The sequence below is a fragment of the Rhagoletis zephyria genome, unplaced genomic scaffold, assembly GCF_001687245.7.
Source record: "Rhagoletis zephyria isolate East Lansing unplaced genomic scaffold, Rhagoletis_zephyria_1.1 Rzeph_scaffold_01542, whole genome shotgun sequence".
NCBI classification, from domain to species: Eukaryota; Metazoa; Arthropoda; class Insecta; order Diptera; family Tephritidae; genus Rhagoletis; species Rhagoletis zephyria.
The window spans coordinates 64,895-89,750 of NW_016158626.1; the positions used below are offsets into that span (position 1 = coordinate 64,895).

Genomic DNA, 24,856 nt, shown 5'->3' on the forward strand with positions numbered 1-24,856 from the left:
ACAGTTCTGCGCCAAAGAGCACACTTCGCCACTTCGGTTAACAAGCTCTGATAGGAACAATTGGCGCGCTCCATACGTAAATTGAATTGTATGCATCTTACAGATACGTTTTGATGTGGTAAATGTCTTAAAAGCAACGTAACACGGGAATGTTGTCGCCAATGGTGACATGATATGTACTGACACCCAAGTTTACATGTACATATGTATGTCTGTACGTTTGTTTGCACATTTTTACTTAAGTATGTATGTATGTACATAGTACATATGTACATACATATGTATATGGTATTCCAGTAATCATATTCATCGCGTTGTATAGCAGTCCAGTGCATTATTGTTATTTATCAGTTTTCACTGTAGGATGGATCAGTTACCATCAGGTCGCGGCTGAGTTAAGCCGATTGAATAACTTAACGCTATTTAACCCACAAGTCAGTGGTGCCGCAGCACAATTCCTTTGCATTTCAATACATAGGTCGCGATCTTAGAGTACGGAAATCGGCGAGTGGCAATGGAGCATAAAATGAATAACGAGGTAAGCGCTATACGCTACACAATTTGCCCATATTTCGTGTGAGACAGTGTAATGTTTCGAACGATGTTTAAAAAGATTTTACTACAAGAGTATCCTTTGTGTTTATTCGGGAGTACTTTAAAAATAAATGACTTTGAAAGAAATGAAGGTGCAGTGAGGAAGACAATGCCTGTAATTATTGCACCATGACGTACATACAGGTTTATAATGGAAGATTTTTCAAAAAGTGATAAATTTTGTCGGTTTGCTCCCTACTTCAGATAAAAAGCCATACTGTCATTAAATTTTATTAGACGAATAAATAATCGAATACTGAGAAAATTTATAACATAATTTGTACGTGATAGTGGTATTATTTATTTTACCAAAATGCGAGCATTAATTTTCATAAGGTAGAATTAGGGTTGCCAGACGTACTGCTTTCGGGAGTAAATGTACCAATGTATTGCAATGTACTCACTTGTACACCCAAGAAAAAATATCTGGAAATGTACTCCTTTGCCAGTTTTTTACATCCTTTGTACTCCTTTTTCCAGCTACTAATATTTTATCATGTACATGGTGTAAATAAATAACTGTTGCGCAGGTTTTTTTTTTAATAAAAGTGGTCTTTATAGATTTTGCGAAAAAAACTAGTTTATTGTTAATTATCTACAAATTTTACTTGAATTTTATTGATTCGTTTTTAAATTTTAGCCTTCTTTTGAGTTTACCAACGGTAAACACTTTGAGAGAAAAGCGCAAGCTGAACGAAAGTCTTCGTCGGTTACTTTATTACATATCTTCTGTAACCATAGGCTTATTTTCCCCATTTGGCTCCTTTATACTCCGTCTTTTGTTCAACATAAGGCCTCATACTCAGCAAACGAAAAGACTCGGAACTGGTAACTAGGAGGCCATTCATTCGACCAACCCTATACAGTTTTTTTTTGTTTTTTTTTATAAATACAAAGTCAAAGAAAAAATACACCTGAAAAAACGTGTACTTATCTTCCAAAGCTGGCAGATGCAAATAAGGATGAAAATTTTAAAACTATTTAATAAAATTAAAGTAAAATATTTACAAGGTTACAAAAAATTGCTTGTTTCGCAAAATCAATAAAGGACCCATTTATTTTTCAAAAAACCTGTGCGAAAGCTATTATTTTACGCCCTGTACTTTGCCATTCATATTGTGGCAAACACTAATTAGTAAGCAAAGTTAAGTGTGATAGTAAAAAGATGTAAGCATGGTCGTAGCAAAGTGGGTGCAGGGCGCTCGGGTATAAAAATCAGAAAAATATTAAATAAATTATAAGGCTTAAATTAAAAAAGTGGCCACACATTCAGGAAGAGTCTGGAATTCTTTTGTAGAATTTAGTTATCTATTTTTAACATTTATTGTTGCTTTGAAGCTTGCTTGAAGGTAATTTGTAACAATAAATTGCACAAAAAATAAAAAAAAAATTGTACTCCCTTTTTATGTTTTTTACTGCTTTTTTTCTATCGAAAATAGAAATGTACTCCTTTTCCCATTTCAGAATCTGGCAACCCTAGGTAGAATCGTTCACTGGTACACTCACAAAGCCAACAAATGATATTAGGATTAGGCTGGCAGAATAGAAGGCGCGATTGTAGTGGAAGATTCATTTGTTTGAACAGATTCAATGGTTCATATTCACACAAAATGTATCAGTTTGCTTGGGCTTGAATATTAAGCTAAAACATAACTCACGAACCCGTTATGGACATTGGTTGATTAACCCTTTCCCTGCATTTGTACATTATATTGTACATTTAATTTTTTTGTATAATTGGTAGCGTGCTACTAAAAATCGTATTAATATTTTTGAAAACAAATTAAACCATATGAAGTTTTGGAATGTCCCGAATAGTTTTTGTAAATTTCAAAATCGAAAATGTTTCAAAAATATTTTTAGAATTTAATTTCATTTAATTTTATAAAATTCCAGTGACACACAAGTTGTGGTAATTTACTGTACAAAAAATACGTGAAAGTCGAAAGAAAGTAAATTCGCAAATTAAAGCACATAGTATGGAAATATAAAAAGCGTTTCATCATATAAAAATCCTAAAATTAAACTACAGTGGTATCTGGCTGGAGTGAACACCCGATGCTACGAACACCTCGAATGAGTGAACATGAAAATTTTTCTATTAAGTACTCTATAGAGTGAACAATTTTGAGTCTTTGTAGAGTGAACAAAATTTAAAACCAATTCATTCCAAATTCAAAACTGTAACGAAGAACTTAATAACAAAAAGGATAATCCCTTCGCCAGGCCGATCCCGTAAATACCCGTATAAGGGGTTCCCAACTCGGAGATTCGGCACTAGTGAAGTGGGAAGACTGTCTGAAGACTTGTAACTTCGCCTCTGGTGTGAGCAAGCTTTGGTCAACCGTGAGGTCATTCTCCAATCCGACGAAGCATGATGACAGAGTTGAAATATCTTTTGGCAAGCACGCTTCGTCCGACCCGAGCGATGCGCGAGCTATTTTAGCCGACGGTTCATACTGCATCCTCCGGCGGACAAAGCCAAACGAAGAGTGATCAGAAGGCTGCAGAAACTGCCTACACCAAGTGCGCCTCTTTTTTTCAGCAGCGACGAGGAAAGGATAGCCATCGGGAAGGCGAAAGTCTCCAAAGCAATTGAGAGAGCCAGTCCCGAGTTATATAGACTCTCGACCTGTGAATGCCGTTCTGGGCACGCAACCACCTGACGTGGACGGAACAGAGCTTCGTCTGCCCTGGGGAGACTCGGATTACATAGCCCAACTTCGATCGGGCTACTGCAGCAGGTTGATCTTATACCTGAACAGAATAAATGCAGATGTGCCAAATGAATTCCCGTCATTCGGAGAGACGCTCCATGACGCTCTTTTCGCATTCCCACTGAACCCCACCCTGCTAATGTGTCTGGTCGCGCTTCCTGGGTCTACCGCTATAGAGCTTAACGACAACGATACAACAACAACAGGAAACATGTGTTGGCATTAGCTGTGGGAAAAGACGACACTTCAGAGTTCTTAAAAATTTAACTTTAAAAGACGCACTGCGCAACAAAATTGATTTTAAAGAACAAAAAACTCAATCTGGATATAGTGAACAATCTGTTTTCTATGAACTGGTCGTGCATTAATTAGTTCACTCGACCCAGATAGCACTGTATCATGATTTAAAATATTTTTCCCAAGTGGTCAAAAAAATGAACAATACATTGTACATTTACACTGAAAGCTTCTAAGTGTCTTGTACAATATATTGCACAAACGTCCGCAAAGGTTGCAGTTGAACAGGCAATTAGGGTGGTTTTCGCCGTGGGTTTTGAAGATCTTGTGCGTGGTTGTTGCAGTAAAGGGTAGATTTTTGATTTCTTGATCTACTGAAGGCAGAAAAACCGGGAAGGTTTATTAAAACGTGTCATTTGTATTTTATATTGTAATTGCATCTGAAAATTTTCAAAATTTCTTTATATAATTCTTTTCTGATGGAGAAAATTTGAAATTTTTAAATGCAAATCTTAACTAAAAAAACTTTTACGGACTTTTGTATAATATGTTGCACAAATTTGAGGTAGCCATAATAGCTACCCAAAACAACTTTTGAATATATTTTCATTACTTTTGGTATTATAAGGCTCTATGAACCTTTTAATTAAGAGGAAAATNGTAATTCTTTTCTGATGGAGAAAATTTAAAATATTTTAATGCCAATCTTAACTAAAGAAACCTTTGCGGACTTTTGAACAATATGTTGCACAAATTTGAGGTAGCCCTAATAGCTACCCAAAACAACTTTTGAATATATTTTCTTTACTTTTGGTATTATAAGGCTCTATGAACCTTTTAATTAAGAGGAAAATTTTTTATATTCATCAGGGACGGATTTGGCCGGAAAGGATTAAGAATAATTTACTGGTATCATTCAGGCCAATTTATCTCGCAGTAAATAACTTGAATACCCTATTTCCATCAGAGGCTTATCTGCAGTTACGAGCTCTGGTAACTGCCAAGAATTTCAACATGGGGTGGTCGGCAAGGTTTATTTCGTAATTTTTAATTTTTTCCTTTTGTTTACTTTGTGGAATTACCCCTTTCGAGTTGTAGTATTATTTTCCAATAAACTGCAGTTAAAGCTTGGTGGAACTCAATTGTAAGTTTGAAATTCCTTTCAATACAAATTGGTAACGATCGAATTACATTAGTATTAGGGCTAAAAAAGATGTATTCGTAGTTTTTTTACTTAGTGAAGAGGGCCTACTCAGATAAATCATTCTCAGTTCATTGGCGATAAGCTTTAGCCTTTCACCCAATATGACCTTATAAGTTATGTTCTAATCCACAGTAGTTGCCACATATATAGACCATAATTTNCAACTCAATTGTAAGTTTGAAATTCCTTTCAATACAAATTGGTAACGATCGAATTACATTAGTATTAGGGCCAAAAAAGATGTATTCGTAGTTTTTTTTCTTAGTGAAGAGGGCCTACTCAGATAAATCATTCTCAGTTCATTGGCGATAAGCTTTAGCCTTTCACCCAATATGACCTTGTAAGTTATGTTCTAATCCACAGTAGTTGCCACATATATAGACCATAATTTCACAATTTAAGTGTAAACATCGCTCACAATTCGCTGTGTTGGTTCTTACAGAAATATATACCAGTCTTGAATCCTTCCGTATTTCGCCTAACCTTATAATAAAGTTTTCGTGCGTTTTTCATGTTGACCAAGATTTTAAACTCTTCGCAACCACTTATTAGCATATCCCGTCCTTCTTCAGCTCTTTACGTCTAAAACTCTAGTTGATTTCTTGTTTTTCGATCTGGAGATAGCCATGTAAAGTGGTAAATTTTAGAATCCAGTGAAATCGATCAGCCAAGCACCTTATCGAACGTTACGTGTGCTCGTGCGTATCCACCCTAGGCGTCAGCGGCAAGAGAGCGAGACGTTGAAGAAGACTCTCCCACAGGGTGAACGTCACTACTTGGCGATGCAGTCTCTTTCCAATGATAGATACAAAACTGTACAGCGATTTATTTATGAAAGCGAATCCATCTGACTGTNTCGTCATGGAGGCTAATTTTCCTACGGTAGAACTTAAGATCTCTCCCTTGCTCATCCGACTAGACGCAGCTTTAACATTGGGAGGTGCCAGTGCTCGTGCGTATCCACCATTCATTCATTCTTGCGGATCCACCCTAGGCGTCAGCGGCAAGAGAGCGAGACGTTGAAGAAGACTCTCCCACGGGGTGAACGTCACTACTTGGCGATGCAGTCTCTTTCCAACGATAAATACAAAACTGTACAGCGATTTATTTATGAAAGCGAATCCATCTGACTGTGTTTGTACACAAACGAAAAATGTCGGTCTTTCCGTGTAGGTCAGTCGGGCAGAGACACCTTCTTAATTAAGTGTTCGGACATTCCTGGTCGCAATCAGAGGCCTAATTCTCTTTACGGTCGGAGGTCGCGAGTAACTGCGCGGCCATATCTGGGTTCGTATATACATATGTATATACATATAATATTTTTCGCCGAAGAAGAAACGTCCAGAAATTCACAGACTGGCAATGAAAAAAATCACAGACGCACATGTGACCACACAGACACAGCAGTCTCTAAGAAGACTTTATTACAAAGTCAAAGGACAACAAGCGAAATAGCTGGCGTACACTTAACATTGTTATTTTAAAAATANATTACGGTCGGAGGTCGCGAGTAACTGCGCGGCCATATCTGGGTTCGTATATACATATGTACATATAATATTTTTCGCCGAAGAAGAAACGTCCAGAAATTCACAGACTGGAAACGAAAAAAATTACAGAAGCACATGTGACCACACAGACACAGCAGTCTCAAGACGACTTTATTACAAAGTCAAAGAACAACAAGCGAAATAGCTGGCGTACACTTAACATTGTTATTTTAAAAATAATTTGCTTAAATCACAAAAATAAGTTCATTTAAATATTTTTAACATGTCTTTTTAGAAATCTACTCCCGAATTAGCATCACGAATGAATGATTCACAACTTTCAAAGCCATTCAAATACCTCACCGAACTCACACCCAAGGAGAAACGAGACTTTTTCGATTCATTCGATGTAATATTTTGCGATTGTGATGGTAAGCTTTTCATTCTAACACTGCATACTTTGTCACCAAATTATAATAAAATTTTTCTCCAAACCCCAAATTAAAAATTCATACCTATGTACACACTAAAAATTTNTTCTATAATAAAATTTGTCTCCAAACCCCAAATTAAAAATTCATACCTATGTACACACTAAAAATTTGCACCCAATACTATTAGGCGTCATTTGGGAGTCACTGCGTGAAGAGCTGCCCGGTGCACCGGAAGCAATCGTTTATCTCAAAAGACAGGGCAAGCAAGTCATCTATGTCACAAACAATAGCATCATACCCATTGAAGTGCAGCTAAGAAAATTCGCAAATTGCGGAATCGAGGTGGAAAAGGTAATTGCAACCGTTCGCGCCGGCATTAATTAAAAAAGTGCACCTATTTATTTATACAATCTTATTTCTCCCCAAATACAAACAGTGTGATATTGTGCATCCAGCGCAGACAATATGCGATCATTTGAAATCAATCCAGTTTGATGGTCTTATTTTTTGCCTTGCATCAAATGCATTTAAGTCACTACTGCGTGAGGCCGGCTTCGAGGTGGTGGAGGAGGTGAGTGTCGTCGATAGAGGAGCACAAAATATTTGCATACTTCGTAAATAAATATTTGCTCATAAACCTTGTTTTCAGTGCGTCACTTTCGTTCACTCTGTGGACGATTTGCGTGCAGCTATACACAGCAATGATCCCGTAAAAGCCGTGATTATTGATGTCGACTTCAATTTGACAGCACCGAAAATGATGCGAGCACATTGGCATTTAAAAAATAACCCTGAATGTCTATTCATTGGCGGTGCTGCAGATACACTCATAACAGTCGATGGAAAGGATGTTATAGGTATGTATATATGTATTTACATATTTATTAGATTACTAGCTAATGCCCGCCTGCTTCGCGGCGCCAAATAAGAACCTTTGTGTTGGCCAATGCGAAAGAGCGTTTAAAATTAAAAACAGTATGTAAAGTAAACATTTTTAGTTTATGTTGAAAGCACTAAAGCGCAGTATTCTCCTTACACATAGGCCAAGAATACTAACGCTGTGATACCATATGGAGTACTTATCCCTTTATATGTCAAGAGTTTTACCGATGGTCTTATTTCCCCCTGTGAGATCTCTGCAAAGCATGCGTAATCTTTCTCTATGATATTGCAACTACAACATTGGTTCGATGCGAAAGCCAATAAAAGTTCTTATAAGGAAACTCAAGAGTACAGATGTGCGTTTTCCGTTAAAGGAGGGCCAAGAATCCTCGCTGTCCCACAGGATGAAAAGTTTACCCTTACATTGCGCTCTTTCTATGCATTCTTAACCCCATCCTTCATTTATCCATCTGAAAACTAAATTCGTATAACTTAAGCATAGGGCCGAAGCAGACTAAATACATGGGCTCCTACATTTCGGCTGCAGCGCCATCCAATGGGTCCATTTTCTGCAAAACCATTGCTTATCATAAAATGAATACGTATTATGAATTTCAACCAGATTGTATAAAAAATACGGATTTTGCAAACACCTACATAGCTCACTTTTAAAATTTTAACGAAATCGATTAATAAATACGACTTTTTTTAATAACTCTACTCCAGTGCCACCTAGCGAGTTTTCTAGTGGCATATAATAATGTAAGGTATACCTTACAACCCGACAATTTGACGGAACTCTATTCAGTGGTTTTGGAGTTTAGTCCGAACAACGAAAACGGCTATCAACTTATATGCATATGTTGTCGCCCCATGGTACAATGATTACAGGTATTGTCTTCCTAGAGAGTTTTGCTTCACATCGAAATTCCTGCTCCCTTATTTTCATTTTGACACAGTTCAATGTTGATTCTTTTACTTTTATTTGGGTTTACTTTTTGTTTTCGCTCAATCTAATTTTTATAATTTTTCAAAACTAAAGAAATAGCGACAAATCAGTTGCACTTGACAGTACTTAGTAGAATAAGGAAATTAGCAACAAGAGTTTACGGGGTGTACATAGTTCAGTGGTTAACGCTTCTGACTTTACACATCGATTACGCAGGTTTGATCTCTGCTGAAGTCTAGAAGAAAAAGGTCTGATGAGGAGATGTTGTGATTTCCGAAATAGCTGCTATAACTTCTACCGCTTATGGTCTGATTATGCATACTTCGCACAACTTCGCATAAACTTCAAACTGTAATTTCGTATGTACTTAGTATGTATTTTGTATGTATTCCATTACCAAGAAATTAGCAGAACTTTTAAAAACTTAGCGATCTATTGAGTTTAGATTTTGCTTCACATTTTCTTACGTTACATTTCTATTGCGCTGGTACAAACGGTTGTGCGAAGTTATGCGAAATATGCATAATCAGACCTTTAGACTTTGTTGCTTTTTTAATTTTTCCTAATAAACAATCGTGGTACAAAGCTCAATAAAAAATATTAAAAATAATATCAAAAGAAAAAACATTTGAAATGAAGTGAGCCATACCAATTTTGAATTTATTTACTAAGCAAATGTTTTTTTCGGCTTTTGCAAATTTAATAAGTCCTCTGCGAGAAGGTTTGTTTAAAAACATACGTGTACATATGATATTTCCCTAGCAGTAAACTTTTTGGGGTGGGCAACAAAGATGTTTTTTCAAATAAGACAGATCTGAATATGCGCTCTCTGGGAAGACAATAGTTGTGTTTTTTTACAAATTATCCAGTAACTTGCCAGCAACTCTCCAGTAACTTAATTTCTAAGAATTCACTCTCATAGAAAAAATTTGCAATAAAGTACGCGAACGCTTTTCCAGTAATAATTTGCAAGTTTCATGAACAGCTGATAAATTGGTTGTTTATTCGCAGCAAATTCCTAATAAAACAATATATTTTGTATTTAAATAGGTTTATTTTGTGAATTTCCACAATAAAATGCCACAAACAGTTTCCTTATTAGTTTAAATTTCATCCAGCAACATGCGATCAGCTGTATTTCGTACTGGCAAATTCTTACAAGTAAAAATGTATCCAGTAAAATCCAGTAAAAACTTGCAACTTCAGCTGCCATTTTTCGCTCTCTCAATTTCCCCTACTTTGCAAGTTTTTGCGTACGTAAACGCCAAAACATGAAAATTCGTAAAAACTTTTACTGGATTTTACTGGAAATGAGTAAAAAAACGCAACTAATACCTGTAATTATTGTACCATGTTGTCGCCCGTATGCCAGAAACATGAATGTGCAAAAATGAAGATTTTGGGAAATTATGTTTGAAAGTTTTTTTTTACGAGACTTAACTCTACATTTATGCAATTGAAATTGTAAAATATGTTGTTCCATATACGCATGGTATTCTGGGTTTTGGTATAACATAGAACATCCAAAGGTTAATCAAGTCAACCCAATAACTCAAAACTGATAAATTTGCACATTCATGCTTCTGGCATAAGGGCGGGGATATAATGCTACTTTCATGTTTTTTTTATTTTTTTTTCATTCATCATTTTAATTCTTATGAAAAGAACTTCAAGCTTTTACAAGGAAATAATTAAAAAACTAGCATCGGTTTTGTAATTTTTTTTTATTTGTGCTAAAGCCGATTCTGTTTGCCAAAAAGTTAAGCTACTAAAGATGAAAATCGGTGAATAAATATACCACTTTTGAATGGTCAAATGAAAATACGTAATAATTTTTAGTATGAAGTAGAAGCAGGAAATAATGTTACTCATACGCCATATCATACATAGCAGTACCCACTCGTATCTAACCGTAGATGGCGTATGGGGAACATGTTCCATAGTAATTTTACTTCTTTCTATTCGCAATGCAATATCTTGGAAAAGTTACCTGATCTAGAAAAACGGTATACAAATCCGTAATCTACGATGCAAAATTAAGTTTACGTGTCTCGGCGTTTTTTTATGTAATTTTAGCGTCCCTACAGTGTAATGATTAGGGTCCCTTATTTTTACTAAGGGTATAGCAATCAGTACACATTCATAAATCTTTAGAAAAATAGGTTGATGATCGTTTCAATGAAATCGATGACCGATTACAAGGAGGATAATTTTTATTTATTTATAAATAGAAATAGGTAGTCCGAATTTGGCAATTATTTTTAATTTGAATGTTGAGCCGTGTGAAATTTTTTAACGTACAAACATATATTCGACTTGTTCATTTAAAAAGTTTGTATAACTTTTATTTTATATTTTATATACCCATCTAATTTACCGTTTGAACAATAAAAAGCTATGTAAAAAACTTATTCGAGCCTTTTACCATTTCTTTTTTCAGGACCAGGCCCTTACATATCTGTAGTTGAAAATACGTCAAAACGCCAGCCATTGATCTTGGGCAAACCCGGTATGGCTCTGCGCGATGCTTTGATGCGAAAAGAGCACCTACAAAATCCTCGCCGTGGCCTCTTTATCGGTGACAGTCTTGTGACAGACGTGAGATTCGGTAAAATGTGTGGATTTCAAACTTTGCTGGTACTCAGTGGCAGCACAAAACGGGAAGACTTGGAGTCAACGCTGCTAGATATTGAAATGCCGGATTATGTGGTCGATGGTTTGGCTGACTTGAATGGTTTTCTTCCATAACAAATTTTAATTACATTGATCATTTGTTATTTTTTATGGATCGGTTTCCTAATGCCTTAATAAATCCTTTATATCACTTACTGCTTTTCAAAAAAAAAACTTTTTAAATGTTACGTCATGAAAATGTTGAGAAGTCGGCCCTAAAATGTGTTTTATTGCCATATTTTCATCAAAAATGATCCATAATACCATTTAGTATTTGTAAGTTAATGGTGAAATAAAGAACATATTTAATAAAATACTTAACGTAAAAACTTAATTATTTGTTTTTGTACTCATTAAAAAATCATCACACATTGGACTTATTCAAATCATTCATGAATTCAATAAAATCCGCAATACTATCCGCATAATAATCGGGTATGTTGTCGCGAATAGTTTCACTTTCCAAATCCTGCAGCTTACAACCACCGCTCAGCACGACCAGTGTCTGAAAACCACATTGCCTACCGAAACCAATATCTTGCTCCAACATATCGCCAATCATCAGCACGCGTTTCGTTTCCTCAATTTCAAAATTTTTCACAAGCATCTCAGCCAATTCCTTGCCTGGTTTACCCAGCGTAATTAAGTGTTTTTTACTCGATTCTGCAAGAACTTGGGCAAATGGTCCAGGTCCAATAATATCCAAGTCGTCTCCCACCGGTAAGAGCTTATCAGTGGCACCCTCTATTAATATACAATCGGGATGACGCAAGAAGACGTGTGCACGGATGAGTTTCGGTGAAGACAAGTTAAAGTCCACATCAATGATGACAGCGCGCACCGGTTCATCACCGAAAACATGGCGAGCCAAATCGGAGAAGGATTCTTTAATAATCTTCGTTGGCTGAAGAAAATTAATAAAGTGGAAAATTATTAGTTTTCTAATTTGTTGGCAGGGAAAGTCTCAAGTTTGGAAGCGACACAAAAAAACGCTGAAACAAGTAAACTTAAATTTGGGTGTTAGATTTTGAAGCTTTATACCGGTTTTCTAGATCAGGTCATTTTCCAAAGATATTTTCATTTTAATTTACATCGTGAACGAAAAAAATTGATGCTTTAAGAGGGAAAAAATTTAAAATATAAGAGAGCTTTTTTTCCGCTTTCATTTGTACTAAAGCCCGTGCTTCCACAAAAAAATCAATCTACTAACGAAGAAAATCGATGGATAAATAAAAAAGTTGTAAATGATCAAATACAAATGCGGTACAATTTTGAAAACTTTTATTTATACATCGATTTGCGCCGTTAGTAGCTTGATTTTTTGCAAAAGCACAGGTTTTAATTCAAATGAAAAAAATTGCAAACAATTTGTTATTTTTTAATACTTTCCCTATTAAAGTTAGAATTTTTTATTCGCGTTGATAAATGACAATGATAAAGAAAACCAGTATACAAATCCGTAATTTATGACCCAAAACTAAGTTTAAGTGCCTCGGCGTTTTATTTTTTTATTTTTTGTGTTATTTAAGCGTCTCTACAGTGTTATAAAAAAAAGGGTCATATGCATATACGTACGCCATCAATAATATCATAGCCAGCCTCTCGTAACATATCCTTCACCCGCTCCGTGGCAATTACATAAATGAGACCTTTGAAATTTATATGTTTAAGATATTGAAGAATACTTTTAGCTGGGTGCACCAGCGCGTCCTATACATGAAACAAAAAGTTCTATCAAGTAAGTGATAAATACGCAACATACGCAATGCTAACCAAATCAACTTCCAAGCCTATATCTTTGAATTTTCGCTCATATTCACTGGGTGACCGTACGCTATTGTTGCTTATGAAGTTAAGAGTTTTACCAGCCTCTATAAGCGCTTGATATCCTTCCACAGCACGCGGTATACTGCTGGTTAAGTTCCAAGCCACGCCTATAGAGAAAACCGGTGCAGATGGGTGTTAAGGGATTATAATATAGAATTTATAGCTTTAAACAACCATACATACCATCAATGTCGGAGAAAACGCGGTCGAAAGACGCCAAAAATTCGAGTTTCTCGTCTGTGTTCAAGTTTAAGATGTGTTTAGGTCTTATTCGAGAAGCCTCAGAATTCTAAAGTTAAATAAAAATTATTTATTGCAACCTACACATATATATGAATAAGAGCATTTCAATTATGTGCATATGAGGCCATGAGGGCTAGAGGAGCCTATGTATCTGCAAAAAATAAATAAAAAATAAAATAGTAATGGGAGAAAGAAGGATCTATAAAAAACAAATGCGGCCTTTTATTAAAAAATTCATTGCACCTATGTACGGGATGATATACGCGCCTCGATCTATTACCTCACTCGGGCGCTCAAGGCCTCATATGCCCTGCAAGCTTTTCTATTGCAGACGTCACTAATGCCCTACATTTCCGTGAAAATTATCGCCGATAATATCGTAATTTTTTCGTATTCCTAAAGCATAGACAGACAGCATTAACAGACGAAAGTATTGCGGAATAACGAGTCGGATGGACTCGATGGACTCAATATTTCGTCTTCTCGAATAGATCTCCCGTTAAAAATATCCCGGAGCAACTTGCAGGAGAGTAATAAGCGATTATCTCTCAATTAGAACAATATAAAAAAAAGGATGACAAAAATTAACAAAAACTTGCAAGAAATGGCATACCTCCGTGTATCTCAAAACATCCATTTGCCATTCGCCGACGTAAAACTGGAATCCCTCATCAAGACATACTCCATAAATTGGAGGATAAGCACGGCAAACCACTTAGCAAAGGTATAAGCGCCGAAATATTAATATTGATGTTAACGTGTTAAAAGCAGTTTGTGGTTAAAGAATTAGTATAGTCGGATTTTTTTTTTGTACGTGCTCTAAGAGCTTAGAAAAATGTCTGCGGAAAGCGATAAGTCCTCCCTAATTTGTGTGACTGCATCAAGGCGCACCCTATAAATCGGAGGAGAAGCTCAGCCAAACACTAACATATTAGTGGTATTCACTAAAGTGAGGAAGTGGCCTGGCAGTCAGGCAAAAGAGCAAATCAGCTCAAGCAACGACTGTTGACAACTGAGAAAAAAAGATTTTTCCGATTTCCTTCGGTAAATAATTGTGGGATTTCAGAGCAATATACCAAGTTTCAAAAAACTGCATATGTAAATATGTATGTACATTTGAAAATGATTCCAAACAGATATTTAAATTCTGCTGAATTAAATCGGGAAAATCTTTATACATAGCTTTGAGAATTTTTGAACAGTTAAGGTCTGGAATAGCTCCTTTCAAAATTTAATTTTTGTGGGAAAATGCAATCAAAGTTTGATCAATTCATACAATTGANATAAAAGCAGTTTGTGGTTAAAGAATTAGTATAGTCTGATTTTTTTTTGTACGTGCTCTAAGAGCTTAGAAAAATGTCTGCGGAAAGCGATAAGTCCTCCCTAATTTGTGTGACAGCATCAAGGCGCACCCTATAAATCGGAGGAGAAGCTCAGCCAAACACTAACATATTAGTGGTATTCACTAAATTGAGGAAGTGGCCTGGCAGTCAGGCAAAAGAGCAAATCAGCTCAAGCAACGACTGTTGACAACTGAGAAAACAAGTAAGAAAGTCTAAGTTCGGGCGGAAATATTGAAATTTCAAGCATTTTTGAAATTTACCGTTATATGAAAAGCNTGAAGCGCCAATCTATCATTATTATTATTATTACTAGGTATGAGTTTAATGCAAGTATAGGGTTACCGTAACGATTTTGCTCGGATTTTTGTTCCGAAGTTTCTTGGTTTACGGAGTCAATCGTTATCAACGGTGGAAACCGGTTTAGAAAAACCGAGTAAATCGCCTTTGTTTCGTCTGTACCGTTCACAGCTACAGCTTGCTTTCCTCAGGGCGACATTTTAGGTCCCTTGCTGTTTATTCTGTTCCTTAATGATATAAGTTTTTTTTTTTTCCATACGACCACATTTATTTTATAAGCAGACAACCTCAGAAACAGGGTTGCCGTTTCGGGCTTTTCCTACCAAAATTGGTAGGCTTTTTTTCTCGTTGGTAGGACGCCTAAAATTTTGGTAGGTTTCTTTGCTCATGAAACAGGAAATATCTCTGGTTTGTAGTAGTATGTCACTTTGTCAGCACTGTGAGTAGGCTTGCCAAATTGGGACAATATCAGTATTACCCTCATTCTGTTTCTTGGATAGGTCCAACCTTAAACATTTCAAATGAATTTACCCAGAATTTACAATAAGTAATCAACTTTAACTTTAATCATCTTAAAACAATGTCAGACCTACTTAGATCCTTTTGATTCTAACCCCTTCATCTTATTGTTTCCAGTAAATCGGAGGATCTCAAAGTTTCTAACCGCATCTCGAAGAAATTAATGGCAAACCCGCAGCGCGCAGATTTTTCCCCCAGACCGGCGGCTCCTAGACCTAGACATTTGGCAATCCTAACCGTGCTATTTTTCACGTCATTTACTCCAAAGATTTTATTAAAACTATAAACTATCCGAACTTTTTGCCATTTTATCGGTTTTTCGCAATTTATTCTAAGGGCGTAAAAGTCAAACGGACCTCAGATTCGGGTTCAGAGGGTCTGCTTAAAAGCACACACCATTCTTTTTTTTGGGTACTATGTATAATATGTACTTAAATATCTATATACTAGCTATTATTCTGATCTTTTTGTTTACCTGGAAATCTGATTTTAAGTATAAGAACCAGTAAAAAAATTTATTTACTGCCGTTAAACGCCATTTTCTTAAATGATAAGAAAGAAGCCATTATAGCAATGAAAATTACTCTCCAGTAACTTAATTTGTGAGAATTCGCTCTCCTAGCAAATATATTCAAAAAGGATCAGTCCAGCGCCTTCGTCTTGACCTGCAGGCTGTGTCGGAGTCACAGCCGCTAAACTTAAACGTAGAATACGTGTTATTATTAAGGTCACATTCAAGTTAAAAACGGTACCTGAAATATTCGTTTTGATTGTATTGAATTAAATTTAATAAATCAATATGAATTGCAAATATTAATAATTAGCAATAAAGAAGCAGATCCACATGAACTTCAATCATATGTATAATCAGCTTATAAATAGATATATGCCATGACGTGTATCATTATTTCGATTCATTTTTATTTCCTTTTGTATTGCAGAAATTTGTATTAGTATTCTTCTTCGAGTTCATGCTCGTTTTCTCATTATCTTCGTATTCGGATTTGTTCATAAGTTAGCTAAGACTTCTAAAACAGTTAACAACTCTCCTAAATATGGTTAAGAAATAAATAAATCTTCAGCGTCTGATATTGTCATACCTATGTAAATATTTCATGTGGCTGTGTGATGAATTAAGTTAAGTTAAATACGTGACAACGCTCCTAAATACAGTTCAGAAATAATTCTTTTTAACTAATTTCACTTGATACCCTCATTTTTAATAATTGCTTTAACTTATTAAATAATTTGAGTTTACGTTTTACCACGTGGCAACCCTCTTTAATAATCTAAATATTTAAGCTAAGGATAACTTACCACCTTTGTTTCTCGAAATATTTTAATATTTCATTTAACTCAAGCATACTTTATTTAAATTCTAATTTTGAAAAAATATTTTCTACCCACAACGTCTTTCGTCTGATATCCATAGCAGGATATGCACTGTCTTTCTTTAAGTCGAATTTGCTTTTTGAAACCGGTGGCAACCCTCCAATATATGTATGTGTAATTAAGAAATAAAGCCTTTCAAAACCATTTCGATCGATACTCATACAAATAAATTTTATTTTTTATTTAGTCAACAAACTACAACCACAAATCACAAATCAAATATATTTCTTTATTGATAGCGTATTTTAAATCAATAAGAATTTAAAAGCACGCAATCCAGCCACCGCATGACCATGACGTTGACGTTGCTTATTTCTCTCTCTATCTCTATCAACAGCAAATTTGATATGTTTCTACGCACACGTTCGTGGGTAACCGCGCTCTAACACTTATTTTTCCGCTTCCAGCGATAAGTGTCCGTATCCAACAGCAACGGAAAAAGACATGCAATAACCCTTTCCCACTGAGAGGAGCACACATCTACAAAAAATAAACTACTTGTTCTGTTTTGTGGGTTATTTTTTCTCTTAAATAGGGACGGTTATTTTGGGACACTTTCAAAGTGTTGAGGGATATTTTCGTCCTCTGGTTTTTACACATGCATGTGTTTGCAAATTAATAACTTTTCGCACAGGTTGCAACCCTCTTCGAAAAATAAAACTTTTTGCAAATCGGACACCTCTTTTTTTAAATTGAATGAACTGTGCAAATCTAATGTCATTAACAAAAAATGCCCTCGTGTATTATCTCTCGTCAAAATCCGTTTAGTAGTTTTCGAGATTACCGCGTACAAAGAATCTCGACTTTCCTTTATACTATATGTATATGTAGATATAGATCAGAGGTTCCCAAACTTTTTTCACCGCGGCACCTTTGTTGTTCTACGAAAACAAGAAAACATAATGCAAACTTTATGCTCCTTTAGCTTTAATTTGAGGACTGAAATTGTTTCGATGATTTAAATATTTCCTTTAAGTTTATTGGGAGCTTTGACAAATTTTACCCTGAAATCCTTTGACGCTGAAAGCTTGCTGGTGTATTTGTTCTTTATGTACGCATTTGTTGAAAATGCACTCTCACAAAGAAATGTGAAAGTAAAAGTCACTAGTATTTTTAATGCAATCTTGCCAACAGCAGTGTTTTCTGCATACGCTCGCATCCAGAACTCTCTTGGCCCCCTTCAACGTGTTGTCTTCACTGAAGTGTTAGAAAGTTTTCAAAAGCTTAATTTGTCATCCCAGCAAAAATAAAAAATTAAAAAAATTTAAAAAAATATTCCGACGAACTGATAACCTCCTCCTTTTATGGAAGTCGGTTAAAAGTTCACAAGTTTTCAACTTTTTATAAGTTCGTTCTCGACTGCCTGTAAAATCATGTTGATTCGATCTTTCGCAGTGTGATTGTGAAGTTCCAAAGAATAAGAAGTAACATATACACACACGTGCGCGAAGCTGCTGCGGTTGTTACGAGAACAGCCCAGCCAGCAAAAAATCCGAAAACGGGAAGAAAAGTGGATGAAACGCGGATTAGGTCTAAAAAGTGTCGAGGGTGGTTATGAAAAGGGTACGTTTTCGTCTATTTTTCTGAAAATCTTCCGATTCAATTTTTCGTTGACAAAACGTGCTGGGGAACTACGCTCAAGAGCGAAATACACCACACAAGCGGCTTGACAAACCAAGTGAAAAACATATTCCTTTGCCGCAAACCATTTGTGTTGTGTATGGGGTTTGTCGAGCCGTTGAAGGCAATCTTAATAAAAATCCAAATTGTGTTGGGTATGGGAAGTTTGAAGAATTTGCCCGCACTACTAGTGGCATCCCAGGGTGCCGCGGCACACACTTTGGGAAAGCCTGGTTTAGATGATTCAAAAGACAAAATTAACATAGAAAAAATATTTTGATTGTTTTTTTGAGCTCTAGGCCTAGGGTAAATAAAACGATTGGATGTCTTATCTTCCTTTTTTGTTTATTACTGTTTATATTTCGCCTTTAATCTAAAGGCATCTTCAGGAAATCTTGGCTTTGCCTGGAAGATTTCCTGAAGATGCCTTTAGATTAAAAGCGAAATATCGACAGTAATAAACAAAAAAGGAAGATAAGACATCCAATCGTTTTATTTACCCTAGGCCTAGAGCTCAAAAAAACAATCAAAATATTACAATAAACGGCCAGAAAACAAAACCTAACCATAGAAAAAATATTTGTAAACAATCAATCTTCAAATTACCAACTACAAATTAAATTTCATTAACGTTGACAACGCCTTAAGTTATCATTTTGATAGCACGAAATGTTCAGAACTATTGAATTAACCTTCAGTTACCTTCAAAACTTTCTCTTCGTGAGAAAGGATAAGTATTAGAAAAACGTTCAGAACTAGAACTATGAATACGTCTTCAAAATAGCAATGCTTTTAACTAAAGGTGTTCCCTCGATGGTCCCGCCTTTTCGCGTTCACAACGTAATCACACACAACTTGTAAATTTATCAATACATTTTTATTACCTTTGTAATGACTTATTTCTTTTACTTATATGTATATCAGCGAACGAAAATACATATTATTTGCCTACACATATGTATAAATATACTAACTGGACAATATCATCAGAATAGACTTGCTAGATTTCAATAAAAAAAAATATTGTTTTTATTTCAATGCTTCCTTGCTTACTTAATTTATTTAATTTAATTTAGTTTATTTCCATTTATTATAATTTTTTCTTTTATCTTAGTTTATTTATGTATTTATTTTTAGATACTAAAATTTTGTTTATTTGATTATTTTATTGTGCTGTTGTGTTAATTTTATTTTTTTGTTTGTTTTTGTAACCGCGAAAAAAAAGTTATAAACTGCCGCCGACTAAAGTTTTCAAACGTTGTTTTGCCTAACTAATGTACCTATAACTTACGCTTGCCATGCTACGTTTTCAGGATGCAGCGTTGTTTTATAGAAATTTTATGAATTCTTTTCCTCTACTCCGACACAGTCGTACCTACTTTTGTTCTGTTCGCCACTATTTTGTCAACTGAACTGAACCCATCTAATTAACAGCTAGCAAAGTATCAAGCAAACGATTGTTCACACAATATATCGTCACCTGAAATGTAAAAAGACGTAACAACATCCTAAATGAAATGGAAAAAGTCGTGACTAATATTTTAATTTTTTTCATAAAATGATGTGAGGAGTTGCAATTCGCTGAAATACATCGTATAGATCGAAAAGTGAATTTTGAATTTTTTACTAGCTATGACTTTTTGCATTTCAGGTGACGATATGTACATATGTATGTACATACAACATGCGTATATACATACGTATATATACACACATACAGGCCCACACGTAAACATCTAACAACGCTTGGCTTATCGCGCTTATTGATTGATATTACTGCATTTAGTTTTTTGCAGTCAACAATAAAGGCCTGATTATGGCAACTTAACGTAACATAGAGTCTCCCACTTAAAGATTTTCTTAAATGGATGTTGCTTATATTTGGTCAGGCGAAACTTAACGTAACTTAATACCACGTCGAAGTATGTTTCAATTTGATTTTCTATATTCTATGTTACGTTAAGTTAAGTTCCATAATCAGACTTTAAGTTCCCTTGTCGATGCAGACATACATAATAGCTCTGTTCCACATGCTTCCCGGGCTGGGTGCGGTAATTAGACAGTAAAAAGTATTATTCCATTTCATTTTACCAAGGTATATTTGAGGACGGAATGAAAATACATCAACTATAACTTAATTTTCCAAAAAGTTGATTTTTACCCTGAAACTTTATTCATGTGTGCTCCAACAAAATGCCCGGGTTGTTTTGGGCNCGAATGAAAATACATCAACTATAACTTAATTTTCCAAAAAGTTGATTTTTACCTTGAAACTTTATTCATGTGTGCTCCAACAAAATGCCCGGGTTGTTTTGGGCACGAAGAAGAAGACATTTACGATCCAAACGTACAACGTATTCGCTTTCTATTACCCATTTTGTGTGAGGAACGCTTTCTAGACTGTTTTGATATCGCGTGGGCTCTTGGGGAACAGAGCTAATATAGAAATAGGGGCGTACTAAAAGCTCTCTTCGTACCGCCTCTGATTTGTTTGAATTTAGCGCTCTTAAAATCCGGTGCCATCGATCGTGTCTGAGCATAACGTATTGGCAGTAGGTCCTGTCTAAGCATATTTACAGGTTTCTTTAAGTGTACTTTATGCCTTAAAAAAGTTTGTGTGTTGAAGACGAAACGGTTGGCTTACGTTCTCAACTCGACCAAGCCGAGGTGAGATCAGCTTAAAAATAACAACGACCTGAGAACGGATGATATTCCGGCCAAAGTTTTAAGTGTAAGTTGGTTTGTTGAATACCTGCCTGTAGATTGGTATTATAGGGTACTCTGCTCAACTCAAAAGATGGGTGACCTCCAGTTTGCGCCAATTACCGCGTGATAGTTTCCTTGGCATTGCTTTAAAGCTGCTATCCATCATATTATGTGAAGGACTGAAGGCCCTTAATAAGCCAATAGATTGGAACATATTTACCGACTTCAGATTTTTTTATATATGTACATATGTTTCCGTATAACTTTAGATCACGTGAATTTAACGGTAAGGTGGAATCTCAGGGGTGGTCCCATACTACTTTGGTTTAGTTCCGATCGTTGGATCATGAAAAAATTAACGGTATTCCTAATTCTTTATATGATCATTGAAGTCGGTAGTATTTTTTGCTTAAAAATTACTTGTTTTAACCTTACAATTATTTTTGTAAAAACCTCAGGAAGTTTCGCCATAATTCGAAGCCGAAGCTCGGCCCAAACGATTTTAGTAAATATGTATGTAGATGGGCCGGCCAAAATCGCTTAGGCAGTTACAGCGCCAACTAATAAGAAAATGTAGATGTGACCGCCTCATCACAAACAAAAATTTCAATGTGCACATTCATATGTATTTACATGCACATATATATGAGTGGAATTCGCGCTTCTGTGTATCCGTTGTATCTTGCGTACCCTGCAAAAATCGTTGGACAATGTAGTCAATATGTGGTATATTTACGGTGACCATAAATATGGATTCAAAATGAAGGACAATTTTTCAAAAATATGTCTACATATATTTACGTAGTATAAAAGTATCAAAAGAGGATTAATGATTCTAAATTCTTAATACATTTTAAACTTTAAAAATTAATCACGTTTTCTTCAGCGATATTATTTTTTTACATGAATATTTACAAAAGTATAGTAAAACATTAAATTACATTAGCTTATACGAAAAGTGAAAATCTTTTATAGATTATTTTATAGGCAAATTTTGAGTCATTCAAAACGAAAACAATACCCTTACTTTTTTGTTTTTTGGTACTTTTCGCAGTTATTTGTCAAAAATTTACGTCATGAATATATAATTTGTGCAGATTGCGCTCCATAGCATCTACATTTCTAATCCGATTTTCATTATCTTTGGCTCAAAATTTACTGTAATGATATATCTTCTTTATCGAGTTTTTAAAATAATGAAAAAGAATAATCAAATGAAACTGCGTACTTGATTGAAAATCTCACTTTTTTCGACTTTGACGACAAAATGCAAATGGTCGCCTGTAGCACTAATAATTTTCATTGAAGTCGCCACAAGTTATATATTTTGGTAAGAGGTACATCAATACCCTTCGAGCTGTAAGTCGCTTACGTTGATCTGGAGATTTTTTCATGAGAAAAAGAAAGCTACGAAAAGTACCAAAAAAAAAACTTTTTTGAAAAAATCCATCCATTGTCCAATAATTTTAAAATAACGAATAAAATGCGGAACAAATGCAGGACACTTGGAAAAAATCAGTACATTTTCAGGTTTTTAGGTTTGAAAAACTACGCAGGACCGACCTTTGAAAAACAGTACGGTCCTGCAAAAAACAGAACGGATGGTCACCGTAGGTATATTGGAGTACTTACAAAAGTGCTCTCTGTCTCTGCACCAGCTTATTGTTTCCCGATCACTGCTCGTGTTTTAACGAAATCTGATTGAAGTTGAGCATTTGAAAGCACATTTGCATGTCGGCTGTAGCCAAACGGGGAGAGATGCTTGGTGTTATTTGTTAGCTCCCAGGAGGTTCGGGTTCGAATGCCGTCAGAGGCAACATGTAATTTTTATACCCGAGCGCACTTGTGCACAGGGTATATTAACTTTAATCGCATAACGGTGTTTGTAACAGCCAAAACGAAACGAGATAAATATGGACAAATGTATACATAAATGCCCAGAATGAACAGATAAATCGATTAAGCCATGTCTGTCTGTCTGTTCCTCCGTCCGCCTCTTCGTGTACACGATAACTCGAGCAAAACTTGAGATATCTCAACGAAATTTGGTATGCAGGTTTCCCTTTACCCAAGGTAGGTTGGTATTGAAAATAGCCGAAATAGGACTGTAACTACGCCCACTTCCCATATAACGGTATTTTCGAAAAAAAGCGAAAACTACGATATTTAAGTTTGTAAATATTAGATGCAACTTGTTGAAAATTAGTACGTGAAGTAGAATTGTGGTAAAAAATAATATTATTATGACATTTTTGGAAAATGGGCGTGACCCCGCCCACTTATGATGAAATGCTTTATCTCAGTAGCCGCTTCGCCAATCCTTACCAAGCTCGGTATGAGCCTTGGTTAGGGTCTAGCTAAGGAACCTGTTGAAAATATTTGAAATCGGGCAACAACCACGCCTACCTGCCATATAACGGTAATTTGCAGAAACTCGAGAACTGCGATAAATCTGTAGTTAATTCAATTAAAATCGATGATTGCAATAACAACTTAGCAGAAAATTGGAATATTACAAATTTTTGGATAATGGACGTGGCAGCCGCCCACTTATGGCCACAAATGTATATCTTGGTAACCGATTTATCAATTTCTACCAAACTCGGTGCACTTAATAACCTTGGTACGGAAAAGAAATTCCTTGAAAATCATTCAAATCGGACTAAAGTACAACCTGTATAACAGTGAATTTCAGAGATACGAAAACTCCGATATTTCAATAACTGAAGACTCTAATTTAGTTAAAGTTAATAGTTACAATAATCTCCTAACAATAAATAAAACTGCTATAGACTTTTAGGAATTGGGGTGGTACCGCCCACTTTGTGTCTACAAAGGTGTATCTCGGTAACCACTTTATCGATTTGTACCTAACTCGGTGTCAATTATATCATTAAGTTTAACTCTGCATATTATCGAAAACATCTGAAATATATATAAATTAAGTTCGGTTTCGCCCGAACTTATGCTTCTTTACTTGTTTATTTTTATTTTTGTTTTTGGTTTCTTATAATTAGGAAAAAGCACCTGTGAAGTGAAGAACAGTAGCGTGTACAAACTAAAAAATATATCAACAATCATTGTTAATATGTTGGAGTAGTTTTGTGCTACTCTGATGTAATGCAGAGCTGGAGTATACCCAGTTCAAAAATGTAATTTATAGTAATCGAAAAAATAATAAATAAAACAACCCTTTTCACATTCGAAAATGCATTTTTTTCCCCAGGGCTATGTCCTAAGAAAAGTGGGGTATTAATTTTGCATACCTATTTAGTATCGAGAAATGAATGTGATTTAATATGAAATTTTGGAATTACATTAGAATGCTGATCGACATAATAAACTTTAATTGGATCTAAACTCATAAGAAATACATTAGATTATTTATCACGCATGGAATGCATACTACTTTTCCCGTATGGGTATGGTTGCCCCTAGGACATCGAAATGTAATTGGTCACCATTTCATATTTTTTTATATGAATTAGGTAATTTTGCACTACTCCTTGACCCTTAGGGAGTCCTCTTTGCATGCATGCATGGAGTAGTCGCGATTTTTGCAGGGTAAGAGTAACTGAATGAGCGTGTGATTTGTTGTTGCTAGTGGCACAATAAATACACTTCCAACAACAATAACACGCTTATCCAGTTACACTTACACACGTTACAACGAATGCACAGAAGCGCGAATTCCACTATTGTATGTATGCACTTGTATTTACTTTATTT

General features: G+C 35.4%; 3 protein-coding genes across 5 annotated transcripts in view; 1 reads left to right on the top strand and 2 right to left on the bottom strand.

The window, feature by feature from the left end:
• Positions 1–340: 340 nt before the first annotated feature.
• LOC108364359 (4-nitrophenylphosphatase) lies at positions 341–11,343 on the top strand. 2 transcript variants are annotated; one of them, XM_017618018.1, is made up of 6 exons: positions 341–538; positions 6,538–6,673; positions 6,864–7,027; positions 7,113–7,247; positions 7,326–7,533; positions 10,948–11,343. In XM_017618018.1, the coding sequence occupies exons 1-6, from the start codon at positions 515–517 to the stop codon at positions 11,253–11,255; spliced, it is 975 nt and encodes a 324-aa protein (XP_017473507.1). In that variant the 5' UTR covers positions 341–514; the 3' UTR covers positions 11,256–11,343. The 2 variants fall into 2 exon arrangements, with proteins under 2 accessions (XP_017473507.1, XP_017473506.1); XM_017618017.1 differs by lacking the exon at positions 341–538 and adding an exon at positions 558–709.
• A 31-nt stretch (positions 11,344–11,374) lies between these two features.
• LOC108364361 (pyridoxal phosphate phosphatase) lies at positions 11,375–19,836 on the bottom strand. 2 transcript variants are annotated; one of them, XM_017618022.1, is made up of 5 exons: positions 13,864–13,977; positions 13,191–13,296; positions 12,954–13,114; positions 12,756–12,890; positions 11,375–12,084 (listed from the first exon to the last, which is right to left on the bottom strand). In XM_017618022.1, exons 1-5 carry the CDS (start codon positions 13,885–13,887, stop codon positions 11,545–11,547), a joined length of 966 nt encoding a protein of 321 aa, XP_017473511.1. In that variant the 5' UTR covers positions 13,888–13,977; the 3' UTR covers positions 11,375–11,544. The 2 variants fall into 2 exon arrangements, with proteins under 2 accessions (XP_017473511.1, XP_017473512.1); XM_017618023.1 differs by lacking the exon at positions 13,864–13,977 and adding an exon at positions 19,713–19,836 and having other exon boundaries at positions 11,382–12,084.
• The window catches only part of LOC108364362 (AH receptor-interacting protein), a 36,220-nt gene continuing 24,602 nt past the window's right edge, over positions 13,239–24,856 (bottom strand). Inside the window, exon 4 of the mRNA XM_017618025.1 lies at positions 13,239–13,296. The gene's annotated coding sequence lies outside the window, so the exon portion shown is untranslated. The remainder of the gene's footprint in view (positions 13,297–24,856) is intronic.

Coding starts and splice junctions, on each gene's coding strand:
- LOC108364359 (XM_017618017.1), top strand. CDS start 590: ATGTTTCGAACGATGTTTAAAAAGATTTTACTACAAGAGTATCCTTTG. Junction 7,028..7,112: donor GCGGAATCGAGGTGGAAAAG/GTAATTGCAACC, acceptor AAATACAAACAG/TGTGATATTGTGCATCCAGC. Junction 7,534..10,947: donor CGATGGAAAGGATGTTATAG/GTATGTATATAT, acceptor TTCTTTTTTCAG/GACCAGGCCCTTACATATCT.
- LOC108364361 (XM_017618022.1), bottom strand. CDS start 13,887: ATGGATGTTTTGAGATACACGGAG. Junction 13,297..13,863: donor ATGTTTTGAGATACACGGAG/GTATGCCATTTC, acceptor ATTTAACTTTAG/AATTCTGAGGCTTCTCGAAT. Junction 12,085..12,755: donor GCTATGATATTATTGATGGC/GTACGTATATGC, acceptor AATTTTCTTCAG/CCAACGAAGATTATTAAAGA.